Here is a 27,106-nt window from a genome sequence, read left to right on the forward strand (position 1 = left end):
TTAAATAGAACTATCTTATAGATTTATTAATGAAAAATACTTTACAAAAACAGTATGTTTGGCCTAAAATAGTTCAGCTGACTCTGAGGGTTTACAACAGTGACTGAGCAAGTGGCAGTAATGGCTGTGCTGCTGAGGACAGAAGACTGTGTTAGTGTGCCTGACTCCCATCTGTTCAAAAGGGTGAATGTTATGTTGGCAGCTCCGCGTTCTAGGCCTAAGGTTCGGAGGGCACACTTAATGCTGATGGGCCATAATACCTGGGCAGGGGGGATGTCCTGATGATGCAATCAGAACTATGACCACGGGCTACATGTCTCTCCAAGGGTGAGAGATAGGGAAGACAAAGGGTCAGGTAATAGGGATAGGTGGATAAAACAAAGAGTAGAAGTTGGGAATATAGTAGGGAACAGAAGACGAGGGCTCAGGTGGAGGTGGGGACATAAAGCATCCAGGAATAAAATGTGACCTTAAGATCCTAAGGAATGGCTAGTATCCAGAGTAATACCATGGATTCATTTTTAAAGTGGCTCAGATAAAATGTTTAAACAGCAGCTGCTTCCTTTTGCTAGGGGGAATGGAAGTTGGAATTTCAAATATCCCCTCCCAAAGAATCCGGTCTTTTTAGAGGTTCCTGACACCCCTAGGAGAACCCACCAATTCTATGTTGAGATGAGAATAGCACAACCATGGCAGTGATGCAGGGTACCAGCACTGCCACACTACAGTTTTACAGAGAAAGGTGTAGCTCCAGGAAAAGAAAGGGTGACCTTTACCATCGGCTGTGCTGCAGGACTCTAGCCCTGAGCTGCTCTCTTCCAGGCCCATCTGGTAGAATAAACAGAAACCCCTCTCCCACTGTCCTCCTGTGTCCAGACTGGGAGGCATAACTGCTTTGCCTCCAGTCATCATCTGGGGGCATATCTACTCTTCGAGGACCAGGGGTTCGGGACCCTGGAACAGGATCTGAATTCCAAGCTGACCTTAGGGGTACATGGGGACTGCTGGATGGTGGGTACACAGGATGAACAATGGGAGAGTGGGAGGGTGAATGGAAAAGATCCCCCCAGGACTGAGCGTGAGGAACCTGAAGGCCCTTGCTTCTTTCTGGTAGTGTGGCAGTGTAGGTTAGCGGAGGATTGCATCCTGGAGTAGTCAGGAATCTGGTCCCAATATGCTGGTTGGTCTCTGACCAGGGTGCCCAGGAGGTGTCTGTTCTGGAACGATGTGGGAGGCTCTGGTAGTTCAAAGTCCTTCCTGTGTACTTGATCCCTTGGGAAGTTTCACCCCTGTTACACATAGCCAGAAACTGCTGGACACTCCTCGAAGTTCCTGGGGAAAGAAAAGAAACCCAAAGACTCAGCATCTTCAGAAAACCACTGTCTTTCCCAGAGAGCCATGCCTAGCTGTTCAGCCCAATTCCTCACTCCTCCAAGAGCATACACACAAGGGAAAGAAAGAACCTAACTGCTTTTGATTCTATTTTTTAAAATTCTTAATATTCATCAAAATCAAATTTCATACCTCCAACCTGGGCAAATGAAACAGTCTCATGGATGTTGCCATACCTCTACCTCCCTCCACTATAATCTGTCATCCAGCACATACACACATATAAAAGAAGGGCCGTATACTCCCTTTGTGATGACTATACTTTTACAGCCACCATACCAAAACCTCACTCAGCCTTTCTTTTTTTAAAAAATAGAGATGGGATCTCACTATGTTACCCCAGCTGGTCTGGAACTCCTGGGCTCAAGCAGTCCTCCCACTTTGGCCTCCCAATGTGCTGAGATTATAGGTGTAAGACTCTGTGCCTTTTTTTCCCAACCTTTCTTAAAATGTTATCTTGAACAAAAACAAAAACAAACAAAAAATTCCAGCACTCTGGGCGGCTGAGGCGGGTGGATCACGAGGTCAAGAGATCGAGACCATGCTGGCCAACATGGTGAAACCCTGTCTCTACTAAAAATGCAAAAATTCAGCTGGGCATGGTGGCGTGTGCCTGTAATCCCAGCTACTCAGGAGGCTGAGGCAGGAGAATTGCCTGAACCCAGGAGGTGGAGGTTGCGATGAGCCGAGATCACGCCATTGCACTCCAGCCTGGGTAACAAGAGCGAAACTCCGTCTCAAAAAAAAAAAAAAAAGAAAGCCAGAATGATGCTGCCCACCTTCTCCACAATTGTCTGGGTCTGTACACACAGTGTGGGTAACTCATATAAAGTGTCTTTCCAGTTCTCCCACTCATTCCCTGTCCTCGTAGACCATCCCTCAGCTGAAACTCAGAGGATAGAAAGAGAGAAAACTAGCTGATAAAGATTACCATTTCTGTTCTGGAAGTGTCTCAAAGACTGGGTATTAACTCCCCTTTGTGAGTTAAAAGGGGAGTTAACTGTTCTGTCATGACTGAAGCAGTTCATTCTTATAAGTAGACAGACTCCAGGGGTGGTGGTCTAGACTCTTGGTCTAAGAACCATGGTGCCCAACAAATGATTTAATTATCTAGATCAAAGCACGACTTTGAAGCAGTAATTCATATCCTCATACCCCTCCACCTTGGGATATAACCCCTCCCTGTAGGTATACTGATTTGACCCTTAGAGGCCCTTGAAAAGGTACCAAATTCTGGCACATAATAATAGATTTGGGGGAGTTACCTGGGAGTCTATGGGGCTCCCCTGCCACGCTGGGCATCAGGACATCTGGGGACAGGAACTGTGGTTGGGGGGGGTAGAGTTGGGGACCGAGGAGAAACACAGAAGGGTCATGGATGACAGGGAGGGAAGAGGAGCTGGAACAACGGTGCCCGGTTTCCAAAGGCTTCCTCACGTTTGATGAATCCTTATAATGAGACAAGACAAAAAAACATAGAGATGAGGATTAACACAAAGCAGGATGTAGTTGGGTAAACACAGTGAGGCAAGCAAAGGGAAACGGAGGGAACCAGAGAACAAACATACCTTGTTCTGGAGAGGGACCCAATTTACTCAGTCACTTTCCCTTGTCAGCCCTTTAAGAAACTGCAAACTTCAGATCCTCATCCCTTACCCAGTCTTCCTCATATCCCTCACCTTCCCAACCCTAACATTCAGGTCTTTAGCAAACTCCTTAATGCTAACAGTAGAATTAGAGAGATTGAGATAGAAATTTAAAAATAAAAATGAAATGAGAGAAATTCAAAAGCCTGAGAGAACGAGAAAAAAAAATCCTATACTTATTCTAAGCATTGAGAATAAAACTATGTATGTTTAAATGTAGACTCAAGAATTCTACCCCATCTTCTCTCCTGTCACTGCTACACATTCCACAGCTTTCTCTTTTGCCTGTCAAGTTTGTATTTGCTGATGCTGATGTCCTGCTCTACTCCCTATTAGTTATCTACTTTTATGGTAAATACCCAGAAATATTCCCTTTTAACATCTGAAACACTAACATATCCAAAATTGAACAAAAATCCTTCCAAACTCCTCCTCCTGGCACCTCATTTTCACAAATCACCCATATTCAAACATTGGCAATGACCTTGATTTCCCACTTCCCATCCACAATTCCACTAGTGGCCAAGGGCTGTCATTTCTACCTATAGGTTTTATATTTAAACTCACCTGGACTACTGCAACAGCCTTCAATCTGCTCTTCCTATCTCCAATCCACTCCTCCTTACCATGGCCTACAAGGTCCTATGTGATATGGCCCTGCTGCTCCTCACTTTATTTCCTATCATTCCTGTAGCTTTTATACTCTAACTTTAATGTTCCTCAAACACACCACACTCATTGCTACCTCAGAACCTTTATACTTACTGTCTCTGTTACCAAGAATATTCTTCTGATGGCTCACACCTTCACATCACTGAGATCTCTGATGAAATGTTATTTCCTTAGAGCTGATTTCCCTCACTACCCTACTATCAGGAATAGCCCTCAAAAAAACCACTATTACCTCTTTACTCCTTATTCTCTTGCCTTATTTTATTCTTCTTTATCATACTTATCATTGTCTGGCATTAAATCATTTATTTGTTTATTATCTTTCTCCCGATTTCTTTTTACTTCTGTATCCCCAGCACCTTGAACAGTACCTAGAACAATGTGGGGACTTAGTAAATAACACATTAAATAAAATAATCTCTATGCCAATATGTCTAATTTCCTTTATGAGACTGAAAGCTACTCAAGGGCAGAATTTGTGTTGTTTCATCAGTGTATGCTCACAGCATCTACCACAAGATGGCACAAGATAGGCATTTATCATACCACATAAGGACCAGGTGCCAGTTCTCTCAGCATGTGACATAGCTAATTATTCCTTTCTTCTTTAAACATTCTCCCATTGGTGCCTATGGTACCACACATCCCTGGTTTCCCTTCAATCTCTCTAGTCTTTTTTTCCCAGTCTCCTTTTAGGGTTCTTCAGAAGAACTACCTTAAATCTGATGCTGTTTAGGGATATGTCCTGGCTCCTCTTTCTGCAATAGTCTTTTCCTCTTTTCAATGGCTATGATTTCCAAATTTTCAATTTCTAGCTTATATGTCTCATTCCAAAGGCCTGCCAGATATCTCCACTCAAGCTTAATATATGCAAAACCAAATGCATATCTTCCGTCAAATATATCATTATCTACCCATAACACTTGGGTATCATCCTTGATTCCCCTTCCCAATATCCAGGCAGGCACCAACTCCCACTGATGTTTTACTTCCTAACCGGGTCTCAAGTACATCAGCTTCTCTCTATCCTTTCCAATTACTTATGGTGATACACAGGGTTCTCTGTGGTCCATGATCTGACCCTTGTTTATATTCTTTGCAGCCTCTCTTGTTAACACTCTCCATCATCTCCCCTCACCAGACTTTCTAATCCTGCCACACTAAATAAGCTTCTTTTAATTCAGTTAATTTTTGCTCAGTTCTCTTTTACCTACTATATTCTTTTTGCTTCTTCCAGGAAGCCTTCCATGATACCTCAAGCTTGGTTTAAATGTCCCTTCTATTATGTTCCCATAGGATCAAATCCTTAATACATTATAATTGTTTATTTATCTGTCCCTCATTGTAGACTGTAAGCTCCATAAAGCAGGGACTATATCTAACTCACCATTGTATCTCCAGCACCTAGCACAATACCTAAAACATCCACTCAGTAAGCACTTATTTGTTTATTTTTGTGCTAGGAATCTTGTGACAGAATCAATAAGCATTTATTTAAAAGAATGAATCAATGGCATTAAACTTGTACAGTATGTTGGATAAAAAAGAAAACAGGAATAAAGAAAAAAGTTTTTAAAAATAAAATAAAAAGAATGAATCAATAAATGATACAGAAGTCAGAAGAAAGGAAGTACCTCTCCTAGGAAAATAACAATTTGCCATTAAATGCACTGAAAGTATATGAGAACAGGCTGGCGCAGTGGCTCATGTCTATAATCTCAGCACTTTGGGAGGCCAAGGCAGGTGGATCACCTGAGGTCAGGAGTTCAAGACCAACCTGACCAACATGGAGAAACCCCATCTCTACTAAAAATACAAAATTAGCTGGGCGTGCTGGTGCATGCCTGTAATCCCAGCTACTCGGGCGTGCTGGTGCATGCCTGTAATCCCAGCTACTCGGGAGGTTGAGGCAGGAGAATCACTTGAACCTGGGAGGCGGAGGTTGTGCTGAGCTGAGATCACACCATTGCATTCCAGCCTGGGCAACAAGAATGAAACTCCATCTCAAAGAAAAAAAAAGAAAGTACAGGTGAACAAATGGTAGGCAGTAAAGTACACCTTTTCCAAAAAAGAATAGCAGCCTGTTCAGAATTGTTTAGGAATTTATGAACAATAAATTGAATAAATCTTATTATAAATTCAGCTTTTTTTTTTTTTTTTTTTTGAGACAGTCTCCCTTTGCCACCTAGGCTGGAGTGCAATGGCTCAATCTTGGCTCATTGCAACCTCTGCCTCTCGGGTTCAAGCTTTTCTCCTGCCTCAGCCTCCCCAGTAGCTGGGAGTACAGGCACCCGCTACCACGCCTGGCTAATTTTTATATTTTTAGTAGACACAGGGTTTCGCCATGTTGGCCAGGCTGGTCTCAAATTCCTGACCTCAGGTGATCCACCATACTCAGCCTCCCAAAGTGCTGGGATTACAGGCATGAGCCACCACACGTGGCCTCAGCTGATTTTTAAAAATTGAAAAAATGAGGCCAGGCGCGATGGTTGACGCCTGTCCCAGCACTTTGGGAGGCCAAAGCAGGCGGATCGCCTGAGGTCAGGAGTTTAAGACCAGCCTGGCCAACATGGTAAAACCCCATCTCCAATAAAAATACAAAAATTAGCTGGGCGTGGTGGTGGGCACCCGTACTCCCAGCTACTTGGGAGGCTGAGGCAGGAGAATCGCTTGAACCCAGAAGGCAGAGGTTGCAGTGAGCCAAGATCACGCCACTGCACTCCAGCCTGGGTGACAGGGCAAGACTCCATCTAAAAAAAAAAAAAAAAAATTGGAAAAATGAGTACCTCTTAGGAGGGAAACTGGATTTGATGCGCTGGTAGAAGACACACTTGGTTTTCACCATATACCTTTTTATTTTTGTACCATGTATTTAAAACCTGTTTTTACATTTTTACTGAACTGACTTAGTGGACAATCTTCAATGCACTGGTACTTTGTAACTTGACCTCTACTGTAATGAAAACTCAACTTGGGTAAGGTAGTGAAATTGATTGGGATTTCCTGTCCCTTCCAACTACACATTACTGCATTAGTATATGAAAATTCTCAAGAAGATTTTTTTCCTTTTCTCGCTGATGCACATGCTTCACTCTAGATTGAAAACACACTGGATTCTATTCAATCACATACTGGGGGTGAGAGGAAAAAGCAAAACAATACTCCATCCCAATTCTTCCCTTCTTCCTTTGATTAGTGCAGTGGGTTCTTACCCAATGAGTAGCCTCTGCTTCTCAGATTCCTCTGAAGTATTATTACTCTTCTCACGTAGGAAACCCTACAACACACACAGCCTATCAGAACTGCTACAGGGAATGAACATTTCTCTGGGCTCCAACTGAATGCTTCTAAATAAAATAATGACTGTGTGTCCTTATTTTTGCTGAGTACACATGGCTTTTCCTCACATTACAACCTTCACTTTCTCCCTGCTTCTTCACCTGCACTGTACTTTTGCTTAGCAAGGAAGAGGATGCTCTGAACAGACAGACCCTGATTCTACTTACAAAACTGTGGGAAGAAACTGCAGCTTCCTCCCTCTCTGAGACAACGGTGCCACTGAGACTGCGTGAGATGCGGCGAAAGTTCTCTGCACTGTACTGCTCATCCTCCCCACACTCCCTGCTGAGGCCTCGGCAAGGTGTAGCCTTCAAACACACAGACACATACAGGCAGACACATAATACCAGACTTATGGTTTTCCCACAGACACTATCCTCAGGGTATGGGAAAGAATAGGGGAAGACTCCTGAATTAAATGTATTGGTAAGATAGTGGCCATGTATCAATTTCCTCTCATTCAAAAGAAGCCCAATCATAGACCTTATTTCCTTCTGATAGCCCCCATATCACCATGCCTCTGCCTTATCATCATCCTTACCAGTCACATCTCTCTACAATTCCTTCCCCAACATACCACCCCAGGCCCAGCACCTTAGCACCTGAGGCTGCTACCTGAGAAGTACGCACTGTTCTGGCTTCATGGAGACCGTGCTCCATTTCTGCTGTTGGAGTCTTTGAGAGACCAGGACCAGGAGCTGAGTGCAACCTCCTTCCCATGCCATCTGCAGAGCCTGAGGAGGGAAACACAAATAAAAGTTGAGGCCATCTCTTCTCCTGGGGCCTAATCACTAAGCCTAACAGCACAAACTCAGGAGTTCTTGTTTCATTAAATAATAAATATGCATCCCTGAATTCAATGGAGGACGTGCTCCTGGAATTTAGAAATAAGAATTTTTAGAATATGGATAGTTTCCTGTAGGCCACAAGGGTCTCAGATCACAGCCCTTGAAAAACTTTGTAGAGAAAGGGCTCTGTGGACAAACAACTGAATATCCCCATCTTGCTTCATTTCATTTTTGTAAACATAATCAGCTTCTGTCAGACTTGGGCTCAAGACTTATAGACAGAGGAAATTATCTAACACAGTGATTTTCTAGAGTATGTGTGGTGACAAAGGAAATTATCATCTCCAGTCTAGTTCAGAATTGAAATGATCATAATAATCATCTATCAAACCTCTTCATTTTATGTAACAGGAAAATGAGTTCCAGGGTCTGACAGTTTAGTAGTTTAACCAGGATTAAATTAAACCCTCTTGATTTTCAGCACAGTACTCTTATCATCTCACCTGGTGACCTCTTTTCTCTGAGCAGGAGATGCTCAGGAATGTTTTACATGTGTAATGCTCTTTTACTTTCCTCTGAGCTTCTCTCAATCACTAAAATTCTAACCAACCACTAAATGCTCACCTCTCTTCAAAATCTTTCCAGTTGTTCACAGTTGCTTTAAACTGGATAGGTGACTCCCAAGAGGCTAACCCCAAGCCAACTAATTAAGTTTTCCATTCTGAAACTGTATATGCCCTTGACCTACATTTGATGTATATGTCCGTGGCCAATTCATGTCTTGATTTGATAATTTGATTCTAATATATATATCTGGCTGAAGCTGATATTATTCATGTAAGTACTGTAAGACCAGTTATTTTTAATATTCCTGGGTACTTAAATGCAGTGCTTTCAATACCACCTCAGATTCATCTGGGAACTTTTAAAAATATAGTTTCCTGAATGTTACCAGAGATCTGAAATCAGATTTGTGGTTGGAGCCTGGGAATTTTCATTTTTGAAAGGTTCCCAAAAAGTCTAAGAAAATACCCTTGAACATTATTGGGGGAAATCTGAAATGTTAAAATAGCTTCCTAAAAAGCAAGCTGGTAATCTCCAATAAAATTAAAAATATGTTTATCCTGTTGCCCAACAATTCTAATCCTGGGAAGAGGAAGAAAAAATACCAATTCATAACAACATACGTATAAGAATTTGTTTTTTGGTTTTTGGTTTTTTTTGAGATGAAGTCTCGCTCTGTCACCAGGATGGAGTGCAGTGGCGCCATCTCAGCTCACTGCAACTTCTGCCTCCCAAGTTCAAGCGATTCTCCTGCTTTGGGGTCCTGAATAGCTGGGACTACAGGTGCGCGCCACCACGCCCAGCTAACTTTTATATTTTTAGTAGAGACAGGGTTTCACCATGTTGGTGAGGATGGTCTCGATCTCTTGACCTCATGATCCGACCACTGCAGCCTCCCAAAGTGCTGGGATCACAGGCGTGAGCCACCACACCCAACCAAGAATGTTTTCTGCTGACATAATTTATAGTAGCCAAAAACTAGAAATAAAGTAGTGCTCATCTATAGAAGACTAGCTAAATACATTATGGTTTAATACCAAATATTGTCCAGTCTCTTAACAAGAATAAACTGAGTTAAATTAGATTATTTAAAGGAATTTTAATGAAATATTGTTGCATTCAAAGAAAAAAAAACTGTAAAATGATCTATAAGCAAAAAAAAAACCAAACACACTGTTTATGTATATGTAGGTCTACACAGGATTGTATGAACAGAAAAATACAATGTATGCACACTAGATAATCACCTGGGGAGGTAGAGACTGACTGTGAGAGAAGGGACAGGAAAGTTGTCTATAATAAAAACAGCATGTGTGCTATGTTCTTATTTCTATAAAATTATTTCTGTATATATGTGTTTTTTGGGGTTTTCTGAGCCACTCCTCAGATGACTAGGTAGCCAGGTTTAAGAATTATAGCTATGGCTGGGCATGGTAGCTCATGCCTGTAATCCCAGCACTTTGGGAGGCTGAGGCAGTAGGATCGCTTGAGCCCAGGAGTTCAAGACCAGCCTAGGCAACATAGCAAGACACCATCTCTTAAAAAAAAGAAGAAGAAGAAGAAGAAGAAAAAAAAGCATTAAAAAGTTGGCCAGGTATGGTGGCTCCACCTGTACTTGGGAGGCGAAGGCAGAAGAATCACTTGAGCCTGGAAGGTTGAAACTGCAGTGAGCCATGTTCATGCCACTGTATTCCAGCCTGGGTGACAGAGTAAGACCTTGTCTCAAAAAAAGAAAAGAAAAGAATTATAGAGTAATGTTTAGAATTGGGTGTTTCTCTAATCAAGCCAAGTGTGATTCCTAGATAAGAAGGTGGCCACTGGAACCTCCTGAAGGGAGTAGATTCTGATTCCTTTAAAAGAAGGCAGGGTGCAGTGGCTAACACCTGTAATCCCAGCACTTTGGGAGGCTGAGACAGGTAGATAACCTGAGGTCAAAGGTTCAAGACCAGCCTGGCCAACATGACAAAATCCTGTCTCTACTAAAAATACAAAACTTAGCCGGATGTGGTGGCACGCACCTGTAATCCCAGATACTTGAGAGGCTGAGGCAGGAGAATCACTTGAACCTGGGAGGCAGAGGTTGCAATAAACTGATATCATACCACTGCACTCCACACTGGGCAACAGAACAAGACTCTGCCAAAAAAAAAAAAAAAAAATAGAATTTAAGCAGAGATAGAGGTGGCCATTTGTAAGGGAATTTCTAGATTCAACAGAAGATAGGGTTAAGATGATGTCTACTCACTGATCAATCATAACAAAAGAAAGACTACCAGACATTACGTATGGTGCCTATATGGTGTACGAAATACAAAAAACTTCCTATTAAATATTCTTATTTTTAAAATTTGTATCTGATTTTAATTGAGCTAGCTCTAAGTACTAAGTTACAAGAAAAATGAGAGCTAGAAGAACATTTAAAAAAAAAATCTACTAGGCTATAGTCAGCAAAATCCACAATGTGTGAAATGTTATAAGATGATGGCCAAATTTCTTCAACAAATAAATGGAAAGGGAAAAAACAGAGGGTATCGTACTGGGAAAAAAAAAAAAAAAGACTTCAGAGCCTTATCATCAAAATGCAACGTGTGTATCTTGTTTTAATCCTGACTTGAAATAAAACAACTGTGAAAAGACATTAATGGGACTACTGAGAAAACTGGAATTATTAGCTAGGTATTATATTTAAAATTATTGTTAATTTTTTAGGTTTAGTAATATTATAGGTTTGCCTTTTTAAAACAAATTTTTATTTCTAAAAGATACATGCCAAATTATTTATGGATGAAATAATATAATGTCAGAGATTAGTTTTAAAATAATCTAGAGGAGGCTGGGCATGGTAGCTCATGCCTGTAATCCTAGCACTTTGGGATGTCAAGGCTGGTGGACTACTTGAGCTCAGGAGGTAGAGACCAACCTGGGCAACACGGAAAAACCCTGTCTCTACCAAAAAACTCACAAAAATTAGCCAGATGTGGTGGTGTGTGTCTGTGGTCCCAGCTACTCAGGAGGCTGAGGTAGAAGGACCTCAGCAGTGGCCTTGATGGCACTGGGCATTCCAACATGGGCAACAGAGCAAGACGTTGTCTCAAAAAATAAAATAATGTACAGCGGAAAGGACAGTGGCAGGGAAGTGGCTATAGCTAAATCAAAACTGGCCATATGTTGATAACTGTGCAAGATAATCACTATGGAAGCTGGTTTTAAGTACCTGGAGGATTATTGTAACATTTACTTTTATTTACTTATTTATTTTTTGAAACAAAGTTTCGCTCTTGTGGCCCAGGCTGGAGTGCAGTGGCATGATCTCGGCTCACTGCAAACTCTGCCTCCCAGGTTCAAGTGATTCTCCTGCCTCAGCCTCCCAAGTAGCTGGGATTACAGGAGTCTGCCACCACGCCCAGCTAATTTTCTGTATTTTTAGTAGACACAGGGTTTCACCACCTTGGCCAGGCTGGCCTTGAACTCCTGACCTCAGGTGATCCGTCCGCCTTGGCCTCCCAAAGTGCTGGGATTACAGGTATGAGCCACTGTGCCCAGCCTACTCTTATTCTTTGCTTTTGAATATACATGAAATTTCCCATAACAAAAGTTAATTTTTTAGATATCTATAAGATGATGACTGCCCAAGTTCAAAGTACTAAGAAATTCAGATTATAGGTCAAGAGCAATGTTTACTGTAATCCAAGCACTTTGGAGGCCAAGGCGGGCGGATCACCTGAGGTCAGGAGTTCAAGACCAGCCTGACCAACATGGTGAAACCCCATCTTAAAAAAAAAAAAAAAAAAAAGAGCAAAAGAGCAGTGTTTATGTAACGCTTTAGGAACTGCAATTATGTCAAAATTAATCTGGTCACAAAAGACCACATACTGTATGATTCCATTTATATGAAATATCCAGAACAGGCAAAATCTATACAGACAGAAAATAGATCAGATGTTGCCTGGGGTTGGGAGAAGAGTAGAAGGAGATAAAGAATGATTTGTCAATGGAAACAGAGTTTCTTTTTGGGATGATAATACTTTTTTTTGTTTGTTTTTGGAGACAGAGTCTCACTCTGTCAGGCAGGCTAGAGTGCAGTGATGCCATCTCAGCTCACTACAACCTCTGCCTCCTGGGTTCAATCGATTCTCCCATGTCAAATGAAAACACTTTAAAACTGATTGTGGCGATGAATGGAGAACTTTGATATACTAAAACCCATTGTACTGTACACGTTAAATAGGTGAAATGTAAGGTATGTAAACTACATATCAATAAAGCACTATTTTTTTAAGTAATTTGGTGGCCAGGTGTGCTGGCTCATGCCTGTAATCCCATATTGCTTGAGCTCAGGAGTTTGAGACCAGCCTGGGCAACATGGTGAAATCCTGTCTCTACAAAATAAACAAAAATTAGCCAGGCATGGTGGCACATACCTGTAATTCCAGCTACTTGGGAGACTTAGGCATGAGAATCGCTTGAACCTAGGAGGTGGAGGTTGCAGTGAGCCGAAATCCTGCCACTGCACTCCAGCCTGGGCAACCGAGCGAGGCTGTCTCAAAAAAATAAATAAAATTTAAAAAGTAAAGTAATATGGTACTTAGTAAATATTTTATAGTAAGATAAAGGACTCCTCTCAAATTCTATTTTTTCACATACAGATCCTAATTGGCATTTTCCTTCATCATCTACTTCCTGATTAATTCCACCTGATCACTTCTTTATTCTGTGTCATATCAATCCTTTTTTTTTAAGACAGGGTCTTGTTCTGTTGCTTAGGCTAGAGTCCAGTGGCACGATCAAAGCTCACTGCAGCCTCAACCTCCTGGGCTCAGTTGACCCTCCTGCTTCAGCCTCCCAAGTAGCGGGGACTGCAGGTGTGCGCCACCACACCCACCTAATTTTCTCAGTCTTTGTAGAGATGAGGATCTTACTGCGTTGGCCAGCTGTTCTTGAACTCCTGGGCTCAAATGATCCTCAAATCTCGGCTTCCCAAAGTGCAGGTGTTACAGACGTCAGCCACTGCACCCAGCCTGTCATGTCACTTCTTAAGGACTTAGTTTTTAAACCAGGGCCTCTAACAAAAATAAACACTAGTTTGATTTGACAAGTTTTGTTTTTGTTTTTTTAGAGATAAGGTCTCACACTATGTTGCCCAGGCTGGAGGAGAGTGGCTATTCACAGGCATATGGTCATAGCACAGTACAGCCTGAAACTCCTGGCCTCAAGTGATTCTCCTGCCTCAGCCTCCCAAGTAGCTGAGGTTACAGGCATGAGCCATCAAGCTCAGCCTGATCTGACAAATATATTGAGAACTGATTGACTACTAGGTTTTTAAAATTCATTTCTGTACACTACAAGATAAAAAAAATTAAGGGTCAATAAGTACCCTTTCATACTGTTTTCAGAAGTATAGTCTTCCTCAAGGCTAACTGGCCAGTATGTATCAAGATATTTTTTTAAGTTTACAGCATTCGAATTTTCAGGTATAGCAGTGCATGCCTGTAGGCCCAACTACTCAGGGGGCTGAGGTGGGAGGATCTCTTGAGCCAAGAAGGTCAAGGCTACAGTGAGCCGCGATCATGCCACTGCACTCCAGCCAAGACAACATGAGACCCTGTCTCAAAAAAAAAAAGTTTATAACATTCAACTAGTTATTAGTCTTCTAAAAGTTTACGAAGCTCATGAGAAATGTGGCCACTTAAGTGCAAAGATATTCATCACAGTATTATGTTATTAAAAAATTATAAGCCAGGCACGGTGGCTCATGCTTATAGTCCCAGCATTTTGGGAGGCTGAGGTAGGTGGATTACTTGAGGCCAGGAGTTCAAGACCAGCCTGGCCAACACAGTGAAACTAAAACACAGTCTCTACTAAAAATACAAAAAATTAGTCAGGCATGCTAGCACGCGCCTATGGTTCCAGCTACTCGGAGGCTGAAGCAGGAGAATCACTTGAACCTGGGAGGTGGAGGTTTCAGTAAGCCAAGGTTGCACCACTGTATTCTGGCCTGGATGACAGAGCGAGACTGTCTCAAAAAAAAAAAAAAAAAATTGTAAGTAACCTAAGTATTCAACAATAGTAGAACGGTAGGATGGTTGAAGAAATACACTATAGTACATTTATATAAAATACTTTATAACCATTAAAGGTAGTTTTTACAGCAAATGCTCATAGTTATAACATGAGAAAGTCATGAGACTAAACTGTATACATATACTGTAAAGATACTGCCTTTTGCAAAAACAAAACAATATATAGTATATATGTTTAAAAATGAAAACCAAAGGTTAAGCTTATGAAAATATTGAGTGACATTATCAGTGATTTTTGATACTTTATGTATTTTCAAACTACCTACAATACAAAAATGTTGCTATTTTGGGTAACAGAAGAGATTTTTTGTTTTTGTTTTCGCCCAGGCTGGAGTGCAGTGGCATGATCTCAGCTCACTGCAATCTCCACCTCCTGGGTTCATGTAATTCTCCTGCCATCAGCCTCCCAAGTAGCTGGGATTACAGGCATCCACCACCATATGTGGCTAATTTTTTTGTATTTTTAGTACAGATGGGGTTTCACCATGTTGGCCAGGCTGGTTTTGAACTCCTGGCCTCAAGTGATCTGCCCACGTCAGCCTCCCAAAGTGTTAGGATTACACTTTTTGGGAGAAGTGAGCCACTGTGCCCAGACTGTTTTTGTTTTTTAAACATAATAATTTTTTTTTTTTTTTCTGAGACAGAGTATCGCTCTTGTTGCCTAGGCTGGAGTGCAGTGGCACAATCTCGGCTCACCAAAACCTCTGCCTCCCTAGTTCAAGTGATTTTCATGCCTCAGCCTCCCAAGTAGCTGGGATTACAGGCATGCACCCCTACGCCCAGCTAATTTTTTGTTTTTTTTGAGATGGAGTCTCGCTCTGTCGTCCAGGCTGGAGTGCAGTGGCGTGATCTTGGCTCACTGGACCTTCTATCTCCCGGGTTCAAGCGATTCTTCTGCCTCAGCCTCCCGAGTAGCTGTGACTACAGGCACGTGCCACCACACCCAGATAATTTTTTGTATTTTTAGTAGAGACGGGGTTTCGCCGTATTAGCCAGGATGATCTCGATCTCCTGACCTGATGATCTGCCCGCCTTGGCCTCCCAAAGTGCTGGGATCACAGGCATGAACCAATGTGCCTTGCCTTTTTTTTTTTTTTTTTTTTTTTTTTGAGATGGGGTGCAGTGGTTTGATCTTGGCTCACTGCAACTTCTGCTGCCCCATTCCAGTGATTCTCCTGCCTCAGCCTCCTGAATACATGAAATTACAGGCACCTGCCACAGCTTGAACCTGGGAGGTGGAAGTTGCAGTGAGCCAAGATCATGCCATTGCACTCTAGCCTGAGCAACAAGAGTGAAACTAAGTCTCAAAAAAAAAAAAAGTTTAACTTTCAACTAGTTAGTTCAATTTTGCAATTTAGTATTTTGTATTTTTATTATTATTCTTTAAATAATTATTTGTGGCCAGGTGCAGTGGCTTACACCTGTAATCCCAGCACTTTGGGAGGCCGAGGTGGGTGGATCACCTGAGGTCAGGAGTACGACACCAGCCTAGCCAACAACTCCATCCTATTTTTAGTCTCTACCAAAAATACAAAAATCAGCCAGGTGTGGTGGCACATGCCTGAAATCCCAGCTACTCAGGAGGCTGAGGCAGGAGAATCAGCTTGAACCCAGGAGGCGGAGGCTGCAGTGAGCCGAGATGGTGCCACTGCACTCCAGCCTGGGTAACAGAGTGAGACTCCATCTCAAAAAAAAAAAGTGTGTATTCTTGCTTCTTTAGATAGAAAGCTCATTGAGGCAGACTCCAGCTTTCCCTTATTCTTTAGATTTTTCCCATATCATCTAGTCCTACGTACCTAAAGATCACTTAGTAAATGTTATTGCAAAACCTACGCTAGGATATGGATCCTCAGGAATGTATCCTAATATCAAATCTTAAATTTATATGGTATTCCCCCCAAGGCTCTGGGGAACACAGTAAATACTCAATAAACACTTACTTAGCTGTAATTAAATGTTGGTTGTCAACATGCAAGGAACCTGTACCATTACAGAAATTGTCATAGCCAAGCTAAGGAGAAAGTTCGCCAAGTTTAATTTTTTTTCTTTTTTTGAGATGGAGTTTCACTCTTGTTGCCCAGGCTGGAGTGCAATAACACGATCTCAGCTCACTACAACCTCTGCCTCCCAGGTTCCAGTGATTCTCTGGCCTCGGCTTTCTGCATGGCTGGGATTATAGGCACATGGCACCATACCCAGCTAATTTTTGTATTTTTAGTAGATACGGGGTTTCTCCATGTTAGTCAGGCTGGCCTCAAACTCCTGACCTCAGCTGATCTGCCCACCTCGGCCTCCCAAAGTGCTGGGATTATAGGGATAAGCTACCGCCCCCAGCCTCCAAGTTCAATTTTACATGTCATACATGTCATTTTAGAGTTAGAACACAGCTTTTTTAAAAAAATCACTGAACCAATTCTCACAGTTTACAGGTAAAACCTTGGTCCTGGGATATTAAATGACTTGTCCAAATTTATACTGCGAGTTAATGTTGGAACCAGGAAAACGGTTCAGGCTTTGTAGTTAAGTACATCAATGTAAGTGAAAACATTCTTCATGTCTTCAATTTCCAGAACTGACTATGATGTACACTTCAGGTACAGGCCCTACTCTTCCTTCTGTATTATCTCAGTGAAGAGCTACCCTATAGGCATATACTACATTGAAAATTCCATGAACACTAAACTTGACTGTTCCTAAAGGGATCAGGGAAGGTCTTGATATTGCTGGTTTAGTATGATCTGCAAATGTCCACACTGAGCATATGGACATCCTACTGCAAAGTGGACCTGGAGACTGAATCTTGGGATTTTAAGCCATAGAAGAATGTATTTTCCTCTCAGCCTCCCCCATTTCATGCTGAATCACTCTCAAAGACTTGTAAACCATTATTTAGCACAGCATACTAGAAAAGCCATGGGCAAATACTTAGTAGTCTCTTACTTCAGAAGGAGGGAAGTTGCTTGTGAATGTTAATTCTGCTCCTTCCTCCACTCTAGCCAGAAAAATGCCTAGTTCTTGCCCTGAAGGCTTTCTGAGTAAAGTCAAAAGCTCTACTACCTCTTACTAAGCTGGGGATACCATCCGTATAGAACATCCCCTTCTTCTGATCTTTACCTGCTTTCAGCTTTTTAAATTTTTTTTTTCAAGATGGAGTCTTGCTCTTTCACCCAGGCTGGAATGCAGTGGCACAATCTCAGCTCACTGCAACCTCTAGCTCCTGAATTCAAGCAATTCTCCTGCCTCAGCCTCCCGAGTAGCTGGGATTATAGGCATCCACCACCACACCCAGCTAATTTTTGTATTTTTAGTAGAGACAGCGTTTCACCATGGTGGCCAGGGTGGTCTTGAACTCCTGACCTCAGGTGATCCTCCCACCTCGGCCTCCCAAAGTACTGGGATTACAGGCGTGAGCCACCACACCCAGCACTTTCAGCTTTTATATGATCCTCAATCCTCTCCACAACCCCTGGTTGCATTCTTACCTGTTTGCCTAAGTGGGTGCCAGGCCATATTCTGCTGCCCCCATCCAGAACAGCCAGCTTGAGAAGCCTGAAGACTGGCCTGGTACAAAGACTCCAATTCTGAGGCTTCCTGCTCTGTGTCTTGGTTCCAATGTGGATGCAAAAGGATGTGATTTCTCTCTGGATAGGTTACAGGGGACCCATGTTTAAGCTGAGAATCACAGAACCTTGTGACATTCACCCAGGAATCCAAAGGCAAAGAAGTCCCCAAGTCAGTACTGCTGCTCAGATCCTTAGACCTAGCATCTCTCACTTGAAGCGGCTTCTCTCGGTATATGTCTGGCTCTGCCAACCTGGGCTGTCCTCCCCTAGAAGTTTCACCATTAGGCAGCCCAGAGTTTAAGGCAAGAGAAGAATGTTCAGTGGACTCTTCCCAGGAAAGAGGTCTGTCCCCACCCTCCAAAGAGGATTGTTGCTTTGCCCATGGCCAGTGGCCTTTCTCTTGACCCTGTGAGAAAGGAGGCTTAGAATCAGAAGGGGAAGAGTTCTTCCTCTGACTACCTGACAAATTTCTATCCTTGCAACCTGTGCTATCCCTCATGGAGGCACCCTGCATCCTCTGGAACTGCTCAGCCAGTGAACGGACAAGCCCCTTTGTGCTGGGAAACTCTGGCCTATAGGGCTCCTCACTGCCTCTGTCCACTTGTGAAGTTAATGAAGTTTTGAGGCTTTGGGCTTGGAGACATTGGTTAGTTTTCTGCACAGGATCAGGGGAGTGAAGCACAGATGAAGAAGCAACAGGCATTATGGGGTGGCAGGCTCTATACAGGGAAAGACTGGGCTGAGCTGATGAATTTGAAGGACTGTAGTCTAGGCTGTGTTCATCTCCTGTCTCTGAGGTGGCTATTCCAGGCATCACCAGGGATGGGTTAGCAGGATCCCTCTTTTCTTGGAACAGCTGTTCTTGAGGAATGCCTCTTCCTTCTTGTGGAGGGAGCTTGCTGCAACTGCTGTTGTCACACCTAGAGCCTTGCAGCTTACCCTCTGGGGCATCCAATGGCTCCCAACTGTGATGAGAATTATTCTCAGTCCACCCTGGTGTTTTGGGTAAACCTTGCCTGTGGAATACAGAGGGTTCAATGTTGTCTATTTCAACTGAAGTCAGAAGCTTCAAGGCAGATCTACTAGGGGAGCTTTGCTGCGGGCCAGATGACTCTGGAGATAGTGATGAGTGTGACTCATGGCAGGAAGCAGGTGAATGGAAGAAAGAACTGGCCCCAAACTCTGTATCCGTGCAGTGTTCCAGTTGGGCCTCTTGGTTTAACAATACTTGGAGCGGGATAGGCTGTTCACTGAAACAAATGGAGAGAGTTGGTCATAAGCTGCCTTGACTGACAGGAATGCTTACAGAAAGAACTGTTCATTCCATTCTCATTTCTAGCTACTCACACAGGGAATGGTAAAAATAAACAGAAGACAAGCACAATAAAGTCAATAGTTCAGAGTAACACAAAAGAAAAGGCACACAGTCAGCTCACACCCAGGTAAATAGGTAATACTCTTTATTAAATGCCCTCACCAAAGGTACACAGTAACAATAAGTGGAGCCCTTGCCAATATCCTTCACTACCTGTGAAGTCCCATTCTAATCACATTCTATTTGCAAATTAGGAAACAAAATCAGCTAGTCCCACATGCAGATGACATGGAAGGTAAGCAAAGCCTGAAAATCACTCATACCAAACAGCAAAAATCCAGGATGCCATACAGGGAGGCAAGTCCTACCTGGGGTCCTGAGAGGCAGCCCAGCCAAAGGAACCATCAGGCCACATTTACAAAATACAGGGTGATTTGGGCTCATGGGGCTACACAGAAATCAATCATTTCAAATATGTTTTTATAATCTGGAACTGCTCAGCCAGTGAATGGACAAGCCCCTTTGTGCGGGCAAACTTGGGCCTATAGGGCTCCTCACTGCCTCTGTCCACTTGTAAAGTCAATGAAGTTTGGTTCTCTTAGTCACTGAGATGCTTCTCCAAAGCAATATGACTCTCTTGAGATTTAGGAGTAGGAGTAGGGGTTAACTATTTAGTTGGTTTCTCACTAATTGTTTTGTATTTCTGACTTTAAAAATTCAACGTTACAAGGAATTAAATAAAATCTCAATCACTCACATACATCAGGTTGTATAAGTTTTCTGGAAAGCGGTTAGCTATCTAAATTGCTTATATTCAAAACAAATGTCTAAATATGAATGAAAATATACTATAAACTTTTGAGGGTATAGTCACCCAGTCAGTCACCCTTATAACATTATGAAGAATATGATATACTAATATGGAAAGCCTAATCATAAAAGGCAATATTACATAATGGTTAAGGACATGTGCTTTAGCATCGAATAGACCTGCATTTTTTTTTTTTTTTTTTTTTTGAGACAAGGTCATGCTCTGTCACCCGGGCTGAAGTGTGGCAGCACCATCACAGCTCACTGCAATCTTGACCTGCCAGGCTCAACCAATTCTTCCACCCCATCCTCCCAAGTAGCTGGAACCACAGGCATGCACCACCATGCCCAGCTAAATTTTTTGTGTTTTTTGTAGAAACAGGGTTTTACCATGTTGCTCAGGCTGGTCTCAAACTTCTTGACTCAAATAATCTGCCCTCCTCAGTCTCCCAAAGCTCTAGGATTATAGGTGTGAGCCACCATGCCTAGCAGTTAACCATTTTTGAACATTTGCCTTTTGAACATTGAGCCCAGGAGGTTGAGGCTGCAGTAAGCTTTGATTGTGCCGCTGCACTCCAGCCTGGGTGAAAAAACAAGATCCTATCTTGAAAAAAAAAAAAAGTTAATTTACAACATTTATTAATTTATATTTTGAAAGCTACTCACAATTATTAACAGTTCAAATTAATTTTTATTTAAATTATTCTAAGTAAAAGCCAAATTCAAGGGCTAAGATGTGAGAACTACAACAATGACTACTGGAACTTTTTTACTAGTCCTGACCATACAGAAGCAAAGCAAAGGAAACCTTTGTGTCTCTTCTCTATGGTGTAATCAGAGCAAGAAAGACTACTTTCTCTGCTTCCATAAGGACAGGAAACATTGAAATCCCAAAATAAATAGCTACTACAACATGAAATGTGGCCCAGATTGCCATGTCTAAGAACATAATATACATAAATATAATAATCATGTTATTACACAAGTCCAGGACTAAAGTTATCTATAGGAAATGCGGGCAAATGGTCTATTTATTATATTGTACTTTTTGCATGCTTGGAATTATTAAGGAAAGGACCGGCAATACAATGAGTTTTTCACTGTATGTCTGACCTGAAAGTAGAAAATATTTTCAGAGGACTCCTCTCTCCCCTTCAGTTGCCAAGACAATGAGAGCTCTTGCTATAGAGTACTCATGGTCACTTCTTCCCCTGGCGTCCATAAACTAACGTGGTTCCCAAGCACTACCTTGTCGGCTGAGGGAGAGTCCCCGCCTGTGATGGGAGGCAGGCTGAGGGCTGCGACGGCTGCTGTGATGACTGCTGCTGCTGCATGCGATCCTGCAGGCTCCGTGCTTTTCGAATACTGATTTGCAACTTCTTATCGACTAGGGCTCTGCTGTGCGTGCTACAGCTGGCACCATGCAGGGCAAGTCTTAGTTTAGCTAAAATGCAAAAGAAAATATAGCAGAAACAGAACACAAAACACAAACAAAAATAAAAAGAATAAAATTGAACAAAAATTGAGCAAAGATATGCAGTAAAACTCAAAATATGCAGCAGGAATGCAAGGCATGGACCATGCATATGCTGTCCAGGGCACAGAGCTGCCTCTGGCTATAAGGAACATTGATGGAAGCCATGGAGGCCAAACAGGTTAATCCAAATTAAAAAACAAAACAAAACTAAAATAAATCAGGAAGACAAACTGGTGCTTCCATCTTAGAGATTGCCACTCTTGTCCTTTGCAACTGACCTGTCTGACTCCGGTCTCCACACTCTATTCTCAACCCTCTCTTCCCAATGGCCAACGCAGAAATAAGATCCAAACCTGCATCTGTCTTTATAGACCACAGCTTCTTGTGGGTCACATACAAGAAGCTGACACCAAATCTAAGCCTTAGTCTCTTGCTGTAAGCTTATGGAGCTGTATACTATGAAGGTAGGGGAGAAACAGAAAGAATTAAATATTAAAGCAAAAAGTTACAGGCCTGGGAAGTCATTTCCTTCTATAAGTTCCAACTCACTAGTCAGTGACTAGCAAAATAACAGACTAATCTCACATGTGAGGTCTAACTTTATCCTGGAATAAGAAGGTAAGGATGACTGGAGAAATCATCTATGGATTCCTTGCTGAGGCTATTCTGGTAAATATCCATAGGCCACAGTGACAGTGCCAGGCACACTTAGAAATCTGAAGGGCAAAGACAGCTAAAGGACCTCAGTTTGGGAGAGCAAGAGTGAGGAGACACTGTTTTTATCCTTTCTGAGTGACAACACTAATAATACCCATTGTGAAGTTAGTCAAAAGTGCCATAGCCATAGCAGTTAGAGTTACTTACAGATAGCTTCATTACAGAGAGCCAAAGCTGCAGCACAGTCTCCTTCCTGTTCCAGATGCAGTGACTCTTCAAACACTGACTCTGCCTCTTGCAGGGACCTCTCAAAGCCGTCACTCCTCCCTGAAAGGGCCAGCACTTTTCATTTTCATTACAATTCATTCCAACTTTTCTTGTGTACTGTTGTTTCCCTTCAGTACACAGAGATCTTTGCTGCTAAGCCATTGGTCTATCCTTAATCCAACTGTCTATTGCTATTAATAATTCTCTGAAACAAACAGGACATCCATTTTGCCTTAACCAAGATGTTACCAAGGCCATGAAAGAGAGGCATGCCATTAATGGCCACATATTCCAACACCAAGACCCTTAGGAAGTCCCTCAAGAAAAGAACAAAGTATTCCATATAGCAAAAGGATAGACTCTTATGCCTGGAATTGAACTGCTCTTTTCCAGTGCAATTCTTGCCAACTAGTGTCAGAACACCCTAGATGTCCACTGAGACCTTCACTGCTATGTTATGAGAAAGGTAGCTTAATTATTCTGTGGACAGTCATCCATAGCACTTATTTACTTCACCAACTCCCAGTCCTCTATGCACCACCCTAAACTGGAAAATCAGTACACCTCTTGGTCACAGATGGTCTACACTTCCTAATTCAAAGCAGGGCAGTTAAACTGCTTTCGTTCTTGGTTTACACACACATGCTTTTCATAAGCATTGCTAAGTATTTACTTTCAGCATGCCATTCCTCACCAAAACTACCCCTAAATAAGTCACCTTCCCATAGAGCAGGGAATATTCCATCCTCCTCTCAAAGTGAATGTATGCCAAAGCAGGTGCAGATGAAAAGGCTACAAAGTACAGGCAGAGAAATTTTTGAAAAAGAATTCTCACTCTACTTACTCAGAATCATAAATTGGCAGCAAGCTGTAATGTAAGTTCACCTACAAGTGGGATTGCCAGTGAGCCTTCACAAGGTTGCAGGGAAAAAAAGTCAGTGTCTGAGTCACTTCTCCCATAATGTCCTTCATCCTCCACTTACCTCCGGCTGGACATGGTAAGAAAGGCTCTTCCCCATCCCTAACATTCACTTCCTAATTCATCATGACTTTTTGAGAGCAATGGGAAGACAATGGAAACAGCAGGTTGGTTCTGAAGAACTTGGCACTCAGGTTCCACTCTAGAGATGTGGTTTCCTTTACTCCCCAGACCTGAAGTTCTCTCATAATATTTGGAATCAACTAAATGTATACAACCTTTATAATCAGAGGTGGTGACTAGAGCCATTTTTTTTTATTAAAGTTCTCTGCGGAGATCTACACAAGCCGTACTTTATCACTGTACTAAATTTTATTCTTATCCTCTAGAATCTTAGCACTTCATTCTTTGCTCATGCTGAGTGTATGGAGAATTGTCAATGAAATATAGCCAGTGAGATCTCCTCCCAACTTTCATCTATTGCCCAACTGTCAGAGAAAGAAAAAAATGAAAGAAGGGAAATGACAAGACCCCTCTTTTCAGAAGCAAAATAAACCTGGGACACCAATGTGATATAGCTTGAGGTCAGCAGGGAAAAAAAGACTATCCAAACAGAGACAGCTAAGCATTAGGAATTTAAAACTGATTTTGGAAAGTAATACAATGTCTTGGGAAATATAAGGCAACAATTACCTTGAATCAAAAGAGAGTAGTATTAAAGGAAAAAAGCTGCCCCAAACGGGATTACATAGCTCTGGAAGATTCTCTAAGTATATGTAAAAGGAGAAAAGTGGTCAACAGAAAATAGCCAGCAAAGTTACAAGGTTACATTTACAAGGTTGGACTTTTATATTGCTTCAGCACAATTTGTTGTAAGTGGGGTTTCTGAATTACAAAAACAATATATTCATTTTATAGGGAAAACAAAACTAAGATATAGGTTTCATGGCCAATTTAAGGTAGATACCTCAGCTTAGCTGAACTCCTATTTTGAAGGCTAGTCTCTTTTGGTACAAAGTTACATCCTAAAATAAATTCTAGGAAGAAAAAAAAATCTAACATGGGGCAGTCATGGAAGTAAACTCCATGCAAATTTTTTGAGGTTAGAGAATCAATTGTCATGGAATCAAAAGTAAACTGGGCTTTGTTCTGGCTCCTGTTTGGCAGATCCACTTCCCTGATGCCCCAGGTGGAATATTTCAAGGGTATGTTTCTTCCCAGCAAGTAGAATTCCCCTCACTGTCAGTGTGGCTCACTGCCCTTTTCAGGTATTTCTGACTCAAGGCTAGTTTTATTTACACCTTCAATAGACGTTCATGGGAAGCATTTTTCATGAACAATATACTATCTCTAATCTATAGGCTTTTAATAGATGTGCCCCCAAATCAGTGCCTATCTCCAGTCAACAGTCTTGTCACATCCCACTGGAACTTGCTCTCACTGGAAAGGGTGAATCAAGATTTGAAAAAAAAAAAAAAAATTTTTTTGCTAAAGAGAAAACAGGGAACTAACAAGCTTAGATGTTTTTTACCACCTTTCTGTCTGTCCCCATCACACACAACCTAATGCTCACAACAATTACCCTGATTCTGCAGTTCATCCAAGTCCATGAAGCGGCTAGGATGAGGGTTAAACCCTTTAGCTGCCTCTAACTCCTTCTCTCGTTTTCTTCGAAGTTCCTGTTCTTGCGCCCTCCTGGCCACCTCTTCCTGTAATTCATCCAGTTCGCTTTTAGAAGACATCTCCTCACCTGTAATATAAGCAAGGGAGAAGATAAGTCATCACATTTCCATTACCAAGACTAAGTACTTGATGAATTTATGACCACTGCAACACTTTCCCTTTGGAATTCTTGCCTTCAATTTGGAGCTTATATTTTGGATACTTTCCATAATCAGATTCAGGATGGGACTTGGGCTAGGAATGATAATAACAACGTTTATTGAGTGCTTCACAACAACAATGGTATCACACTGAACATTTATTCAACACTTACTATGTGCCAGAAATAGTTTTAAGCATGTTTACATGTATTATTTTATTTAATCATAATAACAACTTATGAAGTAGAAACTGTTATTACTCCCATTTTAGGAATAAGGAAACTGAGTCACAAAGAGGATAATTTGCCCCAGGTAAAACAAATGGGAAATAATGGAGCTAAATTATTATTATTATTATTATTTTTGAGATGGAGTTTTGCTCGTTACCCAGGCTGGACTGCAATGGCGCAATCTCGGCCCACCACAACTTCCGCCTCCTGGGTTCAAGCAATTCTCCTGCCTTAGCCTCCTGAGTAGCTGGGACTACAGCATGTGCCACCATGCCCAGCTAATTTTTGTATTTTTAGTACAGACGGGGTTTCACCATGTTGACCAGGATGGTCTCGATCTCTTGACCTCGTGATCCACCTACCTCAGCCACCCAAAGTGCTGGGATTATAGGTGTGAGCCACTGTGCCCAGCCTAATGGAGCTAAAGTAAAGTCAAGTAGGTTAAATTCATAATCATGCTTTAATCATTAGAGAACACTTTCTACCAGGTGCTGTCACTGACTGACTGGGGAGCTTCAAGCATGTCATTTTCTCACCCTTAATTTCCACCACCTCTTTGAATTTGTAAAATGTCCACAGCAGTAAAAATCCAATTTCATAAACTTTCTTGAGGAATCCAAATAGATCTAGAAGGTTGTCCATTATAAATTAAGTAAAAAATTGAGTGAGAGAATAACATGTATAGTATGACTTCATTTTGCTTTTTTAAAATGGTGCTTACCCATATGTGTACATAAACTAGTCCAGAATTGAGGACTATTCAGGAGATCATGAGACTCAGTCTTTAGTGTACTAAAAAATGATGGCTGTCTGAAGAGAAGGGAGAGTTGTCTCATGCATGATTCACAAGTTTCTCAAAACAATGTTATTCAACAAGAAATAAATTAAAATGTGGGGAATAAACCAAATGTATCATTACAATGGGAAGCTCAAATTTCTTCCACGTGTCTCTAATCTATAATTTACTCAAGCCCAGGATTCCAGTGATATCTGCCTAGCATTGTTCTGCTCTGCCAGATGTCCACAATCTTTAGTATACGTATCTAAAAGGGTTCATGCCTTTTTATTGCTGCTGCAGGCTTTTCTTCTAGCTACCTCCAAGAATTTTCAGTAACTATCAACAGAATTGGTAGTAAGACTAAGATATTTAGGCAGGGATAAGGATAAATTTTAATTACTTATTTCCAAGTTTTGCAAATAGCCTACATGTATCCCTACGGTATATCAGTTCATAGTACTAAACAATAAGAAATCTGTTTCCCAAGAGACTGTCCCTAAACCAGGGAAAGCCCTAGAATTTATTCTCCTGAAAAATGGAGCTGTTATTAACACTGTTCCCTATATTTCTGTCCCTTCTCTCTCCCACAAGGGCTCTCTCCAAGTAAAAAGAAATAGGCAGGCTGTGATGGAAAACAAAAAGCAGATAAATCCAAAGATGGAGCAACTGAAATGGCTCTACATTTACATTCTGATGCAATACTCAAACTGTAACTGTCCTCTAATTTCAAAAGTGCTCAGTTAAGGCTGCTCCCCAGACAAAACTGCTGGTCAAATCTAATCCTCA

At 41.8% G+C, this 27,106-nt stretch overlaps 1 protein-coding gene across 16 annotated transcripts in view; it reads right to left on the minus strand.

The window, feature by feature from the left end:
* Nucleotides 1-27,106, minus strand: part of USP54 (ubiquitin specific peptidase 54) — a 132,371-nt gene continuing 105,265 nt past the window's right edge. For 4 of the 16 annotated variants that reach the window (XM_032256376.1, XM_032256374.1, XM_032256381.1 and 1 more), the window contains 8 exons: nt 25,072-25,239; nt 22,511-22,630; nt 21,418-21,613; nt 17,964-19,294; nt 7,665-7,783; nt 7,217-7,357; nt 2,658-2,841; nt 773-1,332 (listed from right to left, as the gene is read on the minus strand). In XM_032256376.1, coding sequence (XP_032112267.1) covers nt 773-1,332; nt 2,658-2,841; nt 7,217-7,357; nt 7,665-7,783; nt 17,964-19,294; nt 21,418-21,613; nt 22,511-22,630; nt 25,072-25,239 — 2,819 coding nt within the window. Of the gene's footprint in view, nt 1,333-2,657; nt 2,842-7,216; nt 7,358-7,664; nt 7,784-17,963; nt 19,295-21,417; nt 21,614-22,510; nt 22,631-25,071; nt 25,240-27,106 lie in introns of those variants that run through there. The other 12 variants (XM_032256382.1, XM_032256377.1, XM_032256378.1 and 9 more) reach the window with 10 other exon arrangements.

This window comes from Sapajus apella, unplaced genomic scaffold (assembly GCF_009761245.1).
Source record: "Sapajus apella isolate SASKATOON/1434 unplaced genomic scaffold, GSC_monkey_1.0 scaffold94, whole genome shotgun sequence".
Taxonomy (NCBI): Eukaryota; Metazoa; Chordata; class Mammalia; order Primates; family Cebidae; genus Sapajus; species Sapajus apella.